The 16,135-nt window shown below is 45.0% G+C and overlaps 1 protein-coding gene across 6 annotated transcripts in view; it reads right to left on the minus strand.

The window, feature by feature from the left end:
- The window catches only part of MTA1 (metastasis associated 1), a 427,965-nt gene extending 412,241 nt beyond the window's left edge, over window positions 1-15,724 (minus strand). For 3 of the 6 annotated variants that reach the window (XM_082242913.1, XM_082242912.1, XM_082242916.1), the window contains exon 1: window positions 15,419-15,723. In XM_082242913.1, the coding sequence (XP_082099039.1) occupies window positions 15,419-15,446 (28 nt within the window). In that variant the 5' untranslated portion in view covers window positions 15,447-15,723. Of the gene's footprint in view, window positions 1-15,418 lie in introns of all 6 variants that reach the window. The other 3 variants (XM_082242917.1, XM_082242915.1, XM_082242914.1) reach the window with 2 other exon arrangements.
- Between the last annotated feature and the right edge of the window lie 411 nt (window positions 15,725-16,135).

The raw sequence follows: 16,135 nt of genomic DNA on the forward strand, positions 1-16,135 counted from the left end.
AAGTCGTAGTCCGTCGCGGTCCATGCACTGCTACAGGACCCGTTCTAATAGGAGCGACACAAGTCGCATCGACTTAGAAAAATTGTCTTGTACTACTTCGGGGCGACCTCGGAGCGACTTGCATTGACTTCAATTATGTGAAGTCCGTGCAACTCGCGGTGCGCGGGACTTCACAGGTCGCCCCTGAAGGCGTGCAGGAGTCGTGCCGCTTCAGTGTGAATGCGGTCTGAAGGAGTTTTCATTCTCCTCTGCCTGTCCTATGAGGCTTCAGTACTCCAGACCCTCTGTCTGCACAGTGCAGATCACATGTACTCTCCCAAGGAAAAGAGAAAAAATAAAAAAATAAAAAATAAAAACACACCTCTAGTGATACACACCAAACTGCCAAACTGAGCATGTGCAGAGTGCCCACAAAAGGCTCTAATATCAGGAGATTGACTGGGGACAGTGGAAGAAGGGGAGGATCAGAGAAGACAGGATCAAACCACATTTTTACACAATGTGGAGGATTACCCCTTAGGTTTCACAGTGAGTATAACAAGCATGCTTTACTGCATATACAGAATCTCCCATAAGCCAGGTAGTGCATGTTCGCCCGAAGGCAAGGGAAAGTCTAGGCTCTCTGGGAGGCTCCATTAGCGCAACCAACAAAGATTGGTCAAAATTAGGAGGCAAAAAGAGATTAGCCCAAGGCTGCCAGACTTTTAGGGTGTTTTAACACAGTCAATTTTACTATGAAATATAAATTGCTTAAGGTTGAGTATTTTATGCTGAAGGGCAAGGTCTCAAACAAGGCGCCACATCCCAAATGTTATTTATGAAGAGAACAGAAAGAACAGGATTTTAAGAATATAATACAGTCAATAATTTTAAAATAATAATATTTTTATTCAGTAAAAAAAATAAATTGTAGAATTAAGAATGGTCCTCAGTACAATTTGATGCTCAACATGTTTCACCAACATTGTTGGCTTCCTCGAGAGACTTATAATCATGTACAGGATCAATATTCTAAATAGAACAAAAAACAATAATTAAGACAATACAATGACAAAATCTGAATAGGATAAGAATTTTCATAATGGAATTAACACAATTCATAGTAAAGCCATCAACATGATAAATATTAGTAACATCAAATCATATGGGCCTCATCTTGAACAAATGCGAGGCAGCAAATCACCTTTCAAAACAAGCAGCAAATGGGTCAATGAAGTATCAGCGTATCACAGAGGGGAGAAGTCATCGCCTATACATGTTCCACAGGGATAGCGTTTATTAATAAACCAGACCCTCCAAAACTAAGAACAGATATGATGTCATATATATCCTTTTATAAAGGCTATATTACCAATTTTCAAAAAAGACAAACCGTGTCCGCCTATAAATAAAAAAAAAAAAAAAGGGGGGGGGGGTCCACCATTGGGTGCAACCAACCCTATTTCGCCAAAGGAGAGAGATCAGGCAATAGAACATATATAAGTAGGTCTCAAATAAGAGATATGTATACGGTCTTCCATCTAAGTGATCTAATGGTAAATAATTTTTGATTTACCTGAAAAAATATATAGACAACTTGATCCTCATTCAGGTATTATACAGCCTATCCACTTGGAAATACCCCTTGTTGAAGGTCAATCAAAATAACAAGGAGTCAATAAGCCATTGTATGTTTATATCCACCTGGTACGGGTTTAATTTGAAAGACAAAGATAAACCAAAGCTCATAGACACCAAGTAAAGTAACAACAAGACAGACTGTCACATCAGAACCGCCGCTAGGACCAGCTTCATTTTATTCTTAGTTTCGAGGAGACAAATTGGAAGTCTTCCTAGGATTTAGTAATTGTTTGCTTTAAAGCAGTGGTCACATTTAGGAGTAATTTAAATTGCAAGGATGTCAGCTCCGTGATGCAATGGTGGGGTTAGGCGAGAGGGAGACATCAGAAAGAACAGATTGCATCAGAAACCCTTTAGTCCCATTATGAGGATACTATAGGACAAGTCCACCATATATGCAGGTGTGTGCCACCTTTTTAACATATTTTGGCAATTCTAGCTGGGGCTAGATATCTTGTAGTTACGACCTTAAACCATAGCTGGTTTCCATTCCAAACACTAGAATATAAAGTGAGGGATTTAATACATTTCTAGATTATCGTCAAGTTCCAGCAGGACATCAAAATCAGTATCCCAGCGTGATGTATAGGAGGGAGGCGTAGAGCTCAGTGTGAAAGTCAAGAGAACATATATATATTAGAGATCAGACCAGGCACTCAGGGATCTGAGCATTACAGGTTCTTTTGACCTCCAATATGTACACCTTTACACAGGGGTTGACAAAATTTTCTTTGAATCTAGGAGCCAGCTAAAAAAGTTAGGAGCCAGTTTTTCAAATCAGCTGCCCGGCGCCCAGAAAAAAAAGAAAGCAAGAAAGAAATAAAAAAGGGAAAGAAAAAGGTTTGTTTCAGGCAATAGGGAGGCGATACAACAGCTCCTTACCTCCTGTCAAATGCTCTCTGAAGAGCAATCTGCATGATGGTTGCTTTTCAGAGACCAAAAATAGTGTGAACAAGCCCTTATTTTTTTTACAAATGTTTTACATTATTTATATTGTTTTGAGAATTTATATGTACGGTATATATATATATATATATATATATATATATATATATATATATATATATACACACACACACATATACATACATACACACGCACACTTTTTACATTTTTAACTGCCCTGTTGGGGGGCTTTTATGAAATATCAGGGCTCTAAACAGACCCCAGATGTTTCACTTTTGAGACACCATGTGGTTTGGTGCATGTGATAGCAGATGTGTGGGGTGCCATTACCAATAAATGGCACTGTCGCACGTCTACTAATGGACGATTTGTTTCTGTGTGTGTGTCAGGAAAGCCACAATCTTGTGACTTACATTCCAAGGTGTGAACCTCGCCTTATAGTGGGGTCACACCGGTGCGCTGTGGTTTGGTCACAGTGTGATTGTGTGTGCGTTTTAGATTTAAGTGCACTTCTATTGAATTCCATTACACAGTGCGTTTTCTGAAACCGCATCAAAGATGCAACATGCAGGACTTTGATGTACTTTCATGAAAACGCACTTTGTAATAGAAATTCAATAGAAGTCCACCTAAATCCAGGTAAAACGCACACACAATCACACTGACCAAACCGCAGTGCACAGGTTACATAGTTACATAGTAGGTGAGGTTGAATAAAGACAATAGTCCATCCAGTTCAACCTGTGTAGGTGTGTGTGACTGTAATCATCTCACATAGCCCTTAATCTCCTGATCCTTGAGATGCAAGTCTAAGAGTCTTTTGAAAGTCACCATACTACCCGCAGAAACCACCTCTTGTGGTAGACAATTCCACAATCTTGTAGCCCTAACAGTAAAGAACCCTCCTCGTTGCCTGAGGTTAAAACGCTTCTCCTCTAATCGCATTGTATGTCCTCGAGTCCTCATGCAATTCCTTCGAATGAACAGCTTTTTTTCTAAGCTGAGATCCCCATTAAGATATTTATAAATTGCTATCATGTCCCCTCTCAGACGTCTCTCAGGGAAAATAAATCGAGCGATTGCAGCCGCTCTTCATAGTTAAGGTCCTCCAACCCCCTAATCAGTTTAGTTGCCCTTCTCTGGACTTTCTCCAGCTCCAACACATCCCTCCTGAGGACTGGCGACCAGAACTGGACAGAATACTCCAGATGCGGTCGGACCAGTTTTATAAAGTGGAAGGATTATAGTCTTATCTCTGGAATACATCCCTTTCTTTATGCATGCTAATATTCTGTTGGCTTTGGAAGCTGCCGCTTGACATTGCATGCTGTTGCCTAATCTATCATCAACCAAGACTCCCAGATCTTTCTCCATTTTTGATTCCCCCAAGGGTTTCCCTCCTAACGTGTATTGTGTTTTTATGTTTTTGGTCCTCAAGTGCAAAACCTTACACTTCTCCACATTAAACCTCATTTGCCATGTCGTTGCCCACTCCGTAATTTTGTCCAGGTCATCCTGTAGGATATCTGCTTCATGCTGTGCAGTTATTGCCCTGCCTAATTTTGTGTCATCTGCAAAAACTGATAACGAACTACTGATCCCGTCCTCAATGTTGTTTATGAATAAATTGAACAAGGTTGGTCCCAGGACTGAGCCCTGGGGGACCCCGCTTACTACCTCAGACCAGTCTGATTATGCGCTGTTTATTACCACCCTTTGGACACGGCCTTTTAGCCAGTTCCGTATCCAAGAGCAAACCCTGCTATCGATACCTGCAGACCTTATTTTATAAATTAAGCGCTTATGGGGAACTGTATCAAACGCCTTAGCGAAATCCAAGTACACCACATCTACTGGTCTGCCCCTATCTAGCTCACAGCTCACCTCCTCGTAGAATGCTAAGAGATTGGTTTGACAAGAACGCCCATTTGTAAACCCATGCTGGTTACTACTGATGATGTTGTTGTCTTTAGCATATTCTACGATATAGTCCCTTATCATCCCCTCCAAAAGTTTACATATTATTGATGTCAAGCTGACAGGCCTATAATTTCCCGGGATATGCCGCTGGCCCTTTTTGAATATCGGAATCACGTTAGCCTTCCTCCAATCCCCTGGTACATCTCCTGTCCTAATACTGTCCGCAAAGATCAGGAACAGTGGTCTAGATATAATCTTACTGAGTTCCTTGAGCACTCTCGGATGTACGCCATCCGGGCCTGGTGATTTGTTTGTGTTAAGTTTACCTAGTCTTTCCCTGATTTCACCCTCTGTTAGCCATAGTGGCAAGTCCTGTGTATTACTACTAACCATACAGTCATGGTCAGTGTACCCCTCCGATTCCTGTGTAAAGACTGACGAGAAAAAAGCATTCAGCACGGTTGCTTTTTCAGTGTCCTCTGTAACCATCCTCCCATCATCGTTAATTATGTGTGCAATATGCTCTGCCCTAGTTTTTTTGCTGTTGATATATTTAAAGAATTTCTTTGGGTTTTTTTTTTTTTACTATCCTCCGCTATTTGTCTCTCAAAGTTGATTTTAGCCATCTTGATTTCTTGTTTACTTTTCTTATTTGGCTCCTTGTATTGCTGGAAGGCCGATACTGTGCCCTCTGATTTATATTTCTTGAAGGCCAATTTTTTTTCCCCTAATAAGTTTAACGCTATGGTTTAACCAGCCAGGTTTGGCTTTGTCTCTTCTAAATTTATTTCCCATAGGAATGCACTGCAAGATGCCTTTGCTTAATATGTTCCTAAAGCATTCCCATTTTTCCTCTGTGGTCAGGGATCCCAGGGTTTGGTCCCAGTTTACCCTTTCCATCAATGAGTACAATTTTGGAAAGTTTGCCCGTCTGAAGTTTAGGGTTCTTATGTTCCCCACTTGCCGTGTTATATTGTTATTGATACTAAATGTGATCATCCTGTGATCGCTAGAGCCCAGGTTGTCCTGGACTCCTACCTCTGAGATTATGTCTGGGTCATTAGTGATCAATAGATCCAGGACTGCATTTTCTCTGGTAGGGGAATCCACCAACTGTGACATGTAATTATCCAGTAAGGTTTCCGTGAATAGACGGGCCTTCTGTGAGTGTGCAGTCCCCTCCTCCCAGTCAATGTCGGGATAATTGAAGTCCCCCAATATGATGACTGATCCCAGTTTTGCCACTTTACCCATTAGTGCTAAAAATTCCAGCTCTACCTCCTCCCCTTGGTTAGGTGGCCTATAGCAAACCCCCACAACTACTTTTCCCTTATCTTCTTCCCTATCGAGTTCAACTCACACAGATTCTAAATCCATGCTCATCCCATCCGTAATGTCACTCCTTTCTAGCACCTTTATATTGTTCTTGACATAGAGACATACCCCTCCCCCTCTTTTTCCTACCCTGTCCTTCCGGTACACCGAATACCCTTGGATATTGGCCAGCCAGTCATGTGAGGGGGGGGGTCGAACCAAGTTTCTGTTATTCCCACAAGGTCTATGTCCTCCTCATGTACTAATATTTCCAACTCATCCATTTTATTAGCTAGGCTCCTGGCAATAGAATATACCCCTCTTAGTTATAAGGGATAGGTATGGGGGGGGGGGGGATAGGAATAGGGGGGGATGAGGGTAGGAGGGCATGTCTGGGTAATAAGAAGAATATGTGTTAATGAAGAACAGAGTGAAGGGCTGTAGAAAAAGTGCTAATGCTGCATTTGGATAGCCCAGAGCTGGGACCAGAGGCTGCAGGACATGCAGTGCAGATTAAGGCCCCGTTCACACAGGGGCGATCCGACTTGGGGGGGGGGGGGGGGGGGCGACCTCGGATCGGCCGGCACGGACTTCATAACATTGAAGTCTATGACGGTCGCTCCGGGTCGCCCCAAAGAAGCTCCGGACCCTTTTTCTAAGTCGGAGCGACTTGTGTCGCTCCTATTAGAATGGGTCCGCAGCTTCCCTATGGAAGGCGACCTACGGCGACCTGTGAGGCGACCAGGTCGCCTTAGTGTGAACGGGGACTTATGTGGACAGCTGAAAGAAGAAGGTGAAGGGTTAATGTGAACAGGAGAGAGGTGCAGAAGACTCTGTGCTGACTAAAGCCCCGTACACACACGCAGATCGTCGTCATACAAATGTTCGTCTTTTCTCCCCGGGATGTCGGTGTCTGTTGAAAAGTGCAAAGACAGCACAAGGACAGCACAAGAATTTTGTCTGCAGACTTCAGCTGACTGCAGAAGTGATGTCATGTAATGGTTAACTTTCCCTGTGTTTTTTATTTTCCGAGCATGCCCAGTCTTGCAAATCTGCGGTCTGTCGGCCGAATTCTGTACTGACAGGCGAACAATCGTCCGTTCTGGTGTCCGCAGACAAAAATTTTCATGTTTGCAAGAAAGACTTTTGTCCGCGGATTGTGCGCAGACAGCTGTCGGAGGCACCATACTAACACGCGTACAATCGGCAGATCTTTCGTCCGCCGACGTTTGTATGCCGACGATCGGTACGTGTGTACGGGCCTTTACTATTGTGCAGTGAAAGTGAACAACAAGGAAGATTCAAGTGACCTGGCCGGGAACGGGGAAGTAGAAGAAGCTGACAGGGGGGAGGGGAGTTTGTAAAGAGTAGAGTGATAAACCGCTGAAGGAGAGATAAGGCAGAGGTGAAGTGGATGGAACGGACAAGTCCGAGGATCATACATTGTACAGTGACAGGAGGGAGAATGTAGGGAGAATCAGTCTTACCTGATAGATATGTGCAACGAGGAGAGCTGGCAGTGGCAGAAGTCGAGCAGTGCGTCCTATGGATGTGCTGAAAGTGGAGAAGAGGCAGCCCGTTCCGATTGGTCAGCGCCGTCCATGTGACGGTGCTGACCAATTAAAATGCCTCTTGTCGGTACACAGCAAATTATGGATAGGAGCCGCGGGGATTTCAAATCTCTGCATCAGCGATGTGGCGTCCCAATGCCTGACAGCAGATAGCTGAAATCCTAGGCGCCCGGACTAAGTTTCTAGTCGCCAATGCGACCTGGCGCCGGGAATTGTCGAGCCCTGCCTTTACATATTTTAAAGTGGTTAACAGACCAAGCTATCCAGCAAGTGTGGCAGTTAGAGGGTTAGGACAAACCAGGTAAAACCTTACTGGTTCACTTTTATTCATTTTATTTTTTTTTGCGCTGTAAACAATCATCATTTTAGGCCAATTTGGTTTGCACAAAAGTTATCGCTTCCACAAATTAGGGGAAAGATTTGTCATTTTGATTTCATTTCTTTTTCTAGTAATGGCGGCAGTCAGCGATTTTTAGCGGGACTGAGACATTGCGGCGGACAGATCAGACCCCTAACTGACATTTTTTTGGGGGGGGGGGGGGACCAGTGACATTACTACAGTAATCAGTGCTACAAATATGCACTGTTACTGTAATAATGACACTGGCAGGGAAGGGGTTAACCCAGGGGCAATGAAAGGGTTCAATGTATGCCTAGAGAGTGTTTTCTAACTATGAGGGGGATGGGCTTGTGGAATCCACACAGACCCAGGCGCTCTGTATGGATTCCTGAGAGAACAATAGTCTGCTGTTTACAACAGCAGACCGCCAATCTCTCTCCAAAAAGGGAGCAATCGCAGCAGCCTACCCTGTTAATCAGCTTTCCTGCTGGCGAATAGGGGCGCGCGCCCCAGGATCCCCGTACAGATACGGTGATACACACAGCCAAGCCAGCCTGCCGCAGTGTATATGCGACAAGTGGTTAAACAGTGTTTTTGGTGCTCAGATGTAGTGCAGTTTTGCTTTAATTTGTTACTGTATCTGCTCGTACATTTACCGCTCTCCAGGCTGGAACTCTTGCTGTCCAAATATGCCCTGTGCTTCCCCATGCTCCTTCATCCAGAGTGGATTTTTTTTTCCAAGTTTGAAAACCAAAAAAAAAAAAAATGATAGATTATATTATATCTCTCTATATCTTTTTTTTTTTTTTTTGCTAAACCTACTATAAAAACAAAAAAAAAAAAAAAAAAATTATCTACATTTTTTCATCAATTTAGACCAATATGCATTCTGCTACATGTTTTTGGTCTAAAAAAAAAAAAAATCCCAATAAGTGTATATGGATTGGTTTCCACAACAGTTATAGCGTCTAGAAACTATGGGATATTTTTTTTTTTTTTTAAACACTAGTAATGGGGACGATCAGCAACTTACAGCAAGACTGCAACATTGCGGAGGACAAAGTGGACATTAAAGCCCCGTACACACGTACCGATTGTCGGCCGTAAATATTCGGCCGCCGACCGATCGGCCGATTGTAGGCTTGTTAGTATGATGCTTCCGACAGCGCATTTTCGGCCGAACAGAATCTGTCGTGCAGACTTTAAAATATTTGTTGGCCGTCACCAGAACGGCCGATTGTTCGCCAGTCAGTACAGAATTCGGCCGACAGACAGCAGATTAGCAAGACTGGGCATGCTCAGAAAAGAAAAAAAGACAAGGAAAGTTAACCATCACATGACATCACTTCTGCAGTCGGCTGTTGTTGGCCGACAAAATTCGTGGGCAGTCTTTTGCAGTTTTCAACAGACACGACAGCCCTGGACAAAAGACGGCCGATCGTTCGGCCGACGATCAGTACGTGTGTACGGGGCTTAAGGGACACTTTTTTGGAAACCAGTGTCAAAAATACAGTGATCGGTGATAAAAAATGTGCTCTAATGACACTGGTAGGGAAGGGGTTAACACCAGGGGCGATTGAAGGGTTAAATGTGTGTGCTTGCTAACTGTGTGAAGGCCAATCCGTGTTCCCGCTTAGCAGAAACACAGGATCTCCATCTTCTCTTGTCACAGAACAGCTTGTTTACATAGGCAGAACGGCGGTCTGCCTCTCTTGGCAGTCATAGGGTCCGCTGTGCCCAATCAAAACGGAAGCGGGTCCCTGGCAGCACGTGTGCACACCCCAGACCCGGAAGTGGAGAATCAATCATGTACCTGTATGTGATTATACACACAGGAGCTGCTGCCCCGCAGTAAATGTACGTGGGGCGGTCAGCAAGGGGTTAAAGTGATTGTAAACGATCACCTTGTAAAACAAGCCATTCAGTTTAAAATAGAAAATGAAAGGCAAAACATTTTTGTATAGATATAAAAAAAAAAAAAAAAAAAAAAAAAAAAAAACACAAAAGATGTAAGTGATCACCTTCCCTCTGTTCTCAGCCGCATAAAACAAGAGAAGGGCGCACAGACCTAGTGCATTACCACTAAAAAGGTTTATTAAAATATATAGATTATACTCACAAAACAATAGTGGTTAGCACACATGTACAGCACCTTTCTGACTCTGAGGAAGAGGGTTCGCCCTCGAAACGTGTCAGCCTAGCCTGAGCAGACCTCTGCATGCTATCCGACACCGCGCAGTGCCTTGGCTACCTTGGAGATCTTGTGTTGATCATGTTTACATGTGTGCTATCCACAATTGTTTTGAGAGAACAATATACATTTTTTTTTTTAAAATTTTAATAAACCTTTTTAGTGGTAATGCACTAGGTCGGTGCACCCTTCTCTTGTTGTCTTTTAGTGCGTTTTGGATACCCTTGGTCCTGAGAGGGCAGCAAGACCACAAGCAATACCAACAAAAGTCCATTGAACATACACACACACATATATATATATATATATATATATATATATATATATATATATATATATATATATATATAATATACATACATACACACACACACACACACACACACACACACTATTCCCCCATCATATACTACTCAAGCTCAGGAGATGTTTTAACCACTTCAGCTCCGGAAGGATTTGCCCCCTTCCTGACCAGGCCCTATTTTGTGATTCAGCCCTGCGTTACTTTGACGGACAATTGCGCGGTCGTGCGACGCTATAAAACAAAAAAAAAAAAAAAGAGCGACAATTGTGATAAAAAAAAATAAATAAATTACAATAATTTTTCACATTCTGCTATATGACATTCCAAAAAAAAAAAAATATTAGGCCAATAAGCGTATTTTGATTGGTTTGCGCAGAAGTTATCACGTCTACTAACTACGGGAAAGATTTATGTCATTTTTATTTATTTTTTTTTACTAGTAATGGCGGAGATCTGCGATTTTTAGCGGGACTGCGACATTGTGGCGGACAGTTTGAACCCCTGACATTTTTTGACACTTTTTGGGGGGACCAGTGACATTACAACAGTGCGAAAAATATGCACTGTTACTGTAATAATGACATTGGCAGGGAAGGGTTTAACCCTGTGGGTGATGAAAGGGGTTAATGTATGCCTACTGACTGTGGGGGGGGGGGGGGGGGGGGTTCTGTGATAGGCACAGACTTAAGGCACAGACACACGATAAGAAAATCTGAAGGGAAAATTCGTCAGACGACCGATCTGCCGGTTTTCGGACAGAAAACTCTGACTTTTTCTTGTCCGTAATACAACATCTGAATTTCGTCTCATTAGTACAGATTTCGACGGAAAAAAATCTTAAGGAGCAAGACTAGGCATGCTCAGAGATGGAAGAACACATACAAAGCAATCCAACACATGACATCACTTCTGAAGTAGAATTCTGTCGTACGGGAAAATTCGTATGAAAATACCTCTTCACTTTAGACATCAGACTAGCATGCCACAAAAAACGGACGACAGATCGTTCGATAATCTGATCGTGTGTATGGGGCTTTAGCTGAAACTGCTGATCTGTCCCTACTGTCTAACAGAAGATCCGCCTGCTTTGTTTACATAAGCCGGCGGGTCTTCTCTCCGTTTACCGGACGATCGCGGGAGGAAGGCGGCAATCGCTGCCTCTCCTCCCGCTGTGTGAGGGCGCCACCGAAATCACATGCACTCCAGTCACGTGACCGGACGCAGGGGAGCCGCACTGCCGCAGTAATATTACTGTTGGAGGCCGGTGTTCTAAAATTTCGTTGGACCCATGAAAATTCCGGACCTCGTCACTTCCGGTGACGCTACGTCAAAACCCAGCTGGTGCGAGCCCCGGTGCGCACAAGACATTTTCAAGGTCCGATGAAATTCTAAGAACAGCTGACTGAGAGGAGGCGGAGCTGAGGTGGGACAGAGTTGCCGCCGCGTCATTGAGTTCTTACAGGGAGGCGTAATGGAGCTGTAGAGCTGACTTAGAGGGGGCGGGACAGAGGTGCGTAAGGAATGCACTAAAAAGCAGCTCATTCTGTTAGTATGCTAAATAATAATAAAAAATAAGTCAGCTCTGCAATGTGTTGTAAAATTTTCCCGCGACGGTGTGTGCGTCCCACCTCAGCCCCTCCTCCTCTCAGTCAGCTGTGCCTTGTGTCGCACCCCCGGCGGTAACTCCGTCCTACCTCAGCCCCGCCTCCTCTCAGTCAGCTGTTCGCTAAGTCTTAGAATTCCATCTGACCTTGATAATGTCTTGTGTGCATGCGCACCAGGCCTCGCACCAGCTGGGTTATGACGTAGCGTCACTGGAAGTGACGAGGTCCGGAATTTTCAAGGGTCCGATTAAATTTTAGAACACCGGTGTTCCGTGAAAATACCATACCCATAACAATTCCATACCCTTGTCACTTCCGGTGCACCTACGTCAGTGAGGAGCTTACTAGAGCGCATGCTCGGAGGGTATGGAATGTTCACGGTAGTGTGTTACAACGTTACACCGCATCAGCTGTTGCGGCGGTTACATTAAAACATCTCCGCTGAAACATGAATCATCTCTGCTCCTACCCCTGTCACTTCCCTGATCTTGGCTACTAAATGTAAAAGCGGATCACGGAGCTGAGATCTCCGTGATATCGATTTCATACACCCGCCATCGCTTTTACATTTACTAGCCAAGATCAGGGAAGTGACGGGTAGGAGCGGAGATGATTCATGTTTCAGTGGAGATGTTTTAATGTAACCGCCGCAACAGCTGATGCGGTGTAACGTTGTAACACACTACCGTGAACATTCCATACCCTCCGAGCATGCGCAATGCAAAGCTCCTCAGCTGTTAAATGACGTATCCGGAGTTGTGAGCATGCGCACTGCTACGCTGCTCAGCTGTTCTATTAGGTTTCTGACAGGAAGTGACGCGGGTATGGAATTTTCACGAGGTTTGGTTTTCTCACGTTACACCGGCAAGCGGTTTAACTCAGCTGCATAAGAGCTGGGGGAAAGAGAAGCAGCAGAACACTGAGCTTGCCAAGTGAATTGATTTCCAAAAAAACAACAATATCTCTCCTGCGCTCGAGTGGCATGTGGGAAGGTGAATCTTCTAGGCAGTTTTATGACACAAAAGAAGTGGTCTTGCTGCCCCCCTCAGGACCAAGGGTATCCAAAAAGGCACTACAAGAAAACAACAAGAGAAGGGCGCACCGACCTTGTGCATTACCAATTAAAAGTTTATTAAAATCAAAGAAGGGTAGCGTACAATATACTCACAAACGTAGCATATGAACATGGGCACCGCTCGTTTCCAGGACACTTCTCTACTGCTGGATGGCGTCCTCAAAACCTGATGTGGCTTACGCGTTTCGAGGGAGGAACCTCTTTCTCAGAGCCAAAATCGCCACTGCTCCCTCGAAACGCATAAGCCACATCAGGTTTTGAGGACGCCATCACGCTATCCAGCAGTAGAGAAGTGTCCTGGAAGCGAAGCGGTGCCCATGTTCATATGCTACGTTTGTGAGTATATTGTACGCTACCCTTCTTTGCTTTTAAGGAACTTTTAAGTGGTAATGCACAAGGCCGGTGCGCCCTTCTCTTGTTGTTATCTTGCCAAGTGAATGCCTGTGTATCAGGACAAGTCTGATCCTTGGAGGGAAGCACACCGATTTCTCAGCATAGCTAGAGAACTGACCACAACGTGTTCTGCTTAGTGTGGTCAGTTTTAATAGGAAAACAGAGGGACTGACCGAAACAGCAGGATTTCACATAAAGGAAGCAATTCTCCTGCTTAGTGTGGTCAGTTTTAAAGAGGAAGTAAACCCTCCTGACACTTTAACCTATAGGTAAGCCTATGATAAGGCTTACCTATAGGTACTGTAAATATCTCCTAAACTTGCACCGTTTAGGAGATATTTACCTTACATGCAGCCAGTGACGTCACTGGTGCATGCGCTCTGAAGGAACGGTCGCTGGTACCGTTTCTTCAGAGACCCGTGCCGTGACTGTCACTGCGGCTCCGGCCAATCAGATGGCCAGATGCCGCAATCCCGGAAGACGGGCGACTGGACATGTCGCCCGTCATACAGGTAAGCGGGCTGCACGGCAGGGGCTCGTTCTAAGGTAAGTATTGCATAATGAGCTAGTATGCGATGCATACTAGCTCATTATGTGTTTCTCTTACAGGTTGCCAAAAAAAAAAAAAAAAGTTGTACGGGTTTACAACCTCTTTAATAGGAAAGCAGAGGGACTGGCAGGGATTTCACATAAAGGAAGCAATTCTCCCGCTTAGTGTGGTCAGTTTTAATAGGAAAGCAGAGGGACTGGCAGGAACAGCAGGGATTTCACGTAAAGGAAGCAATTCTCCCGCTTAGCGTGGTCAGTTTTAATAGGAAAGCAGAGGGACTAGCAGGATTTCCCATAAAGGAAGCAATACAAAGAGAACGGGATACTTACTCATACAAGTACATGGTACAGCAGGCACATACCAGGAATATGAAGTGGGAGGGGGGGTTAATAAACGCATGAAGGTGAATGTGAAGTGGAGGGGGTAATAAACGCATGAAGGTGAATGTGAAGTGGGGGGTAATAAACGCATGAAGGTGAATGTGAAGTGGAGGGGGTAATAAACACATGAAGGTGAATGTGAAGTGGAGGGGGTAATAAACGCATGAAGGTGAATGTGAAGTGGGGGGGGTAATAAAAACATGAAGGTGAATGTGAAGGGGGGGTAATAAACGCATGAAGGTGAATGTGAAGTGGAGGGGGTAATAAACACATGAAGGTGAATGTGAAGTGGGGGGGTAATAAAAACATGAAGGTGAATGTGAAGGGGGGGTAATAAACGCATGAAGGTGAATGTGAAGTGGGGTACACTAGCCCCCCCAAGATAAAGTTGACATAAGAATTGAAGCAATGTGAGAGGCCAGCAAACATTGTCAGCGTTGTCTCCTCACAGTCGTAGAAATGTACCCGGCACAGTGACGTCTCCCCGCTCCTTCCATTCATATTCCGTACATAAAGTGTCTGCAATAGCCGCCTCTACCCGCCGCCTGTGGTGACGTTCGCTTTCTTTTGTGTCACATTATTAGCCCCCCATCTTTCGCCATTTTGGCTGCGGTGCTTTCTACCTCAGCCGTACCCCCACTGCCGTTTCCCGCTAGAATGCCCTCCCCACCGGAAATAAAAGAATGAAGGCAGAATGAAGCGGCTGCTGCTTAGTTAAAGCCGTAGATAGAGCCCAGACGGTGAGGAGGAGGGGAGAACCCTCCCTTTACTACCTCACCCGTCTACACGGGGATAAACAACCTGCTAGAAAAAGGCCTGAGCTCCGCCAATTAGGAAGAGTGGAGGCGCGGAGCGGACACCTAATTAGCGGGGGTCCTGTCAGCACGTGCGGTGCTATACAGACGGACAGCAAGGGGCCTCCGGGCTCCCAGAGAGTGTCGGTTGTACTGCCTGTATACCACCAACATACACCCCACACACACAATGGAATGCCAGTCACACAGCCGCTTGTCACAGACCTGCCTGCATTAGCCCATTTCATTACTATTGAACAAGAGGGAGAAGCAGCAGCCGTCCACCGTATTCTATCAGGCGGCTACTGAGCTTCCGCAGCGCCCTATAGTCCGGCCTCCTCATACACCCCTAATTACTTCCAGCAGGGGCACTATAGGAGGACGCGGGACCCGAGCTTCATGAATATTCTCCCCCCCCACACAGCAGCAAGGCCCGGCCGGGCATCTTCCACTTACCTCCAACCCTGTACATGTTCGCAGCCATGTCTTCCAGGTAGGGAGGAGGAAGGGGGGGATTCCGCCAGCACTCCTCCTCCCTTCGGGGATTCCTCCCAAGTGCGGGGACCCTTCTTTGTTCCCGCAGACTTCTGCCGATCCCCTGTGTGCTTCAGGTGGGATTCCAGGCTCCTTTTTGGAAAATGGTGGCTCGCTCAGCCGAGGAGGAGGAGGGGAAAAGGATGCATTTAAAGGGGCAGTGCCTTGCCTCCTGGTGGTAATGTGCTTGAAGGGAAAAAAAAAGAGCGAAGAAACAGCAACAGTCCTCAGTGAGGGGAGGGGGGGAGGAAACAGTCATTCGGTCCAATTCTGTCATCCCCCTCCCCTCAACACTTTATACTTAGAGTGAATGGTCCTATATGAGCCTCATCTCTGGACGTTTCATCCTTTCTTCAGTTTGTTTACCCCCCCCCCCCCCAAAAAAAATTGGCTTTTGTTTTGTCTTCAAAGAATATCTCTAACCACTTAACCCCCGGAAGATTTTACCCCCCTTCCTGACCAGGGTTTTTTTTTGCGATTTGGCACTGCGTGACTTTAACAGACAATTGCGCGGTCGTGCGATGCTGTACCTAAACGAATTTGATGTCCTTTTTTTCCCACAAACAGAGATTTCTTTTGGTGGTATTTGATCACCTGTGCGATTTTTACTTTTTGCGCTATAAACAAAAAAAGAGCGTC

The sequence above is a fragment of the Pelophylax lessonae genome (assembly GCF_965119305.1).
Source record: "Pelophylax lessonae genome assembly, chromosome: 13".
Lineage (NCBI taxonomy): Eukaryota > Metazoa > Chordata > Amphibia > Anura > Ranidae > Pelophylax > Pelophylax lessonae.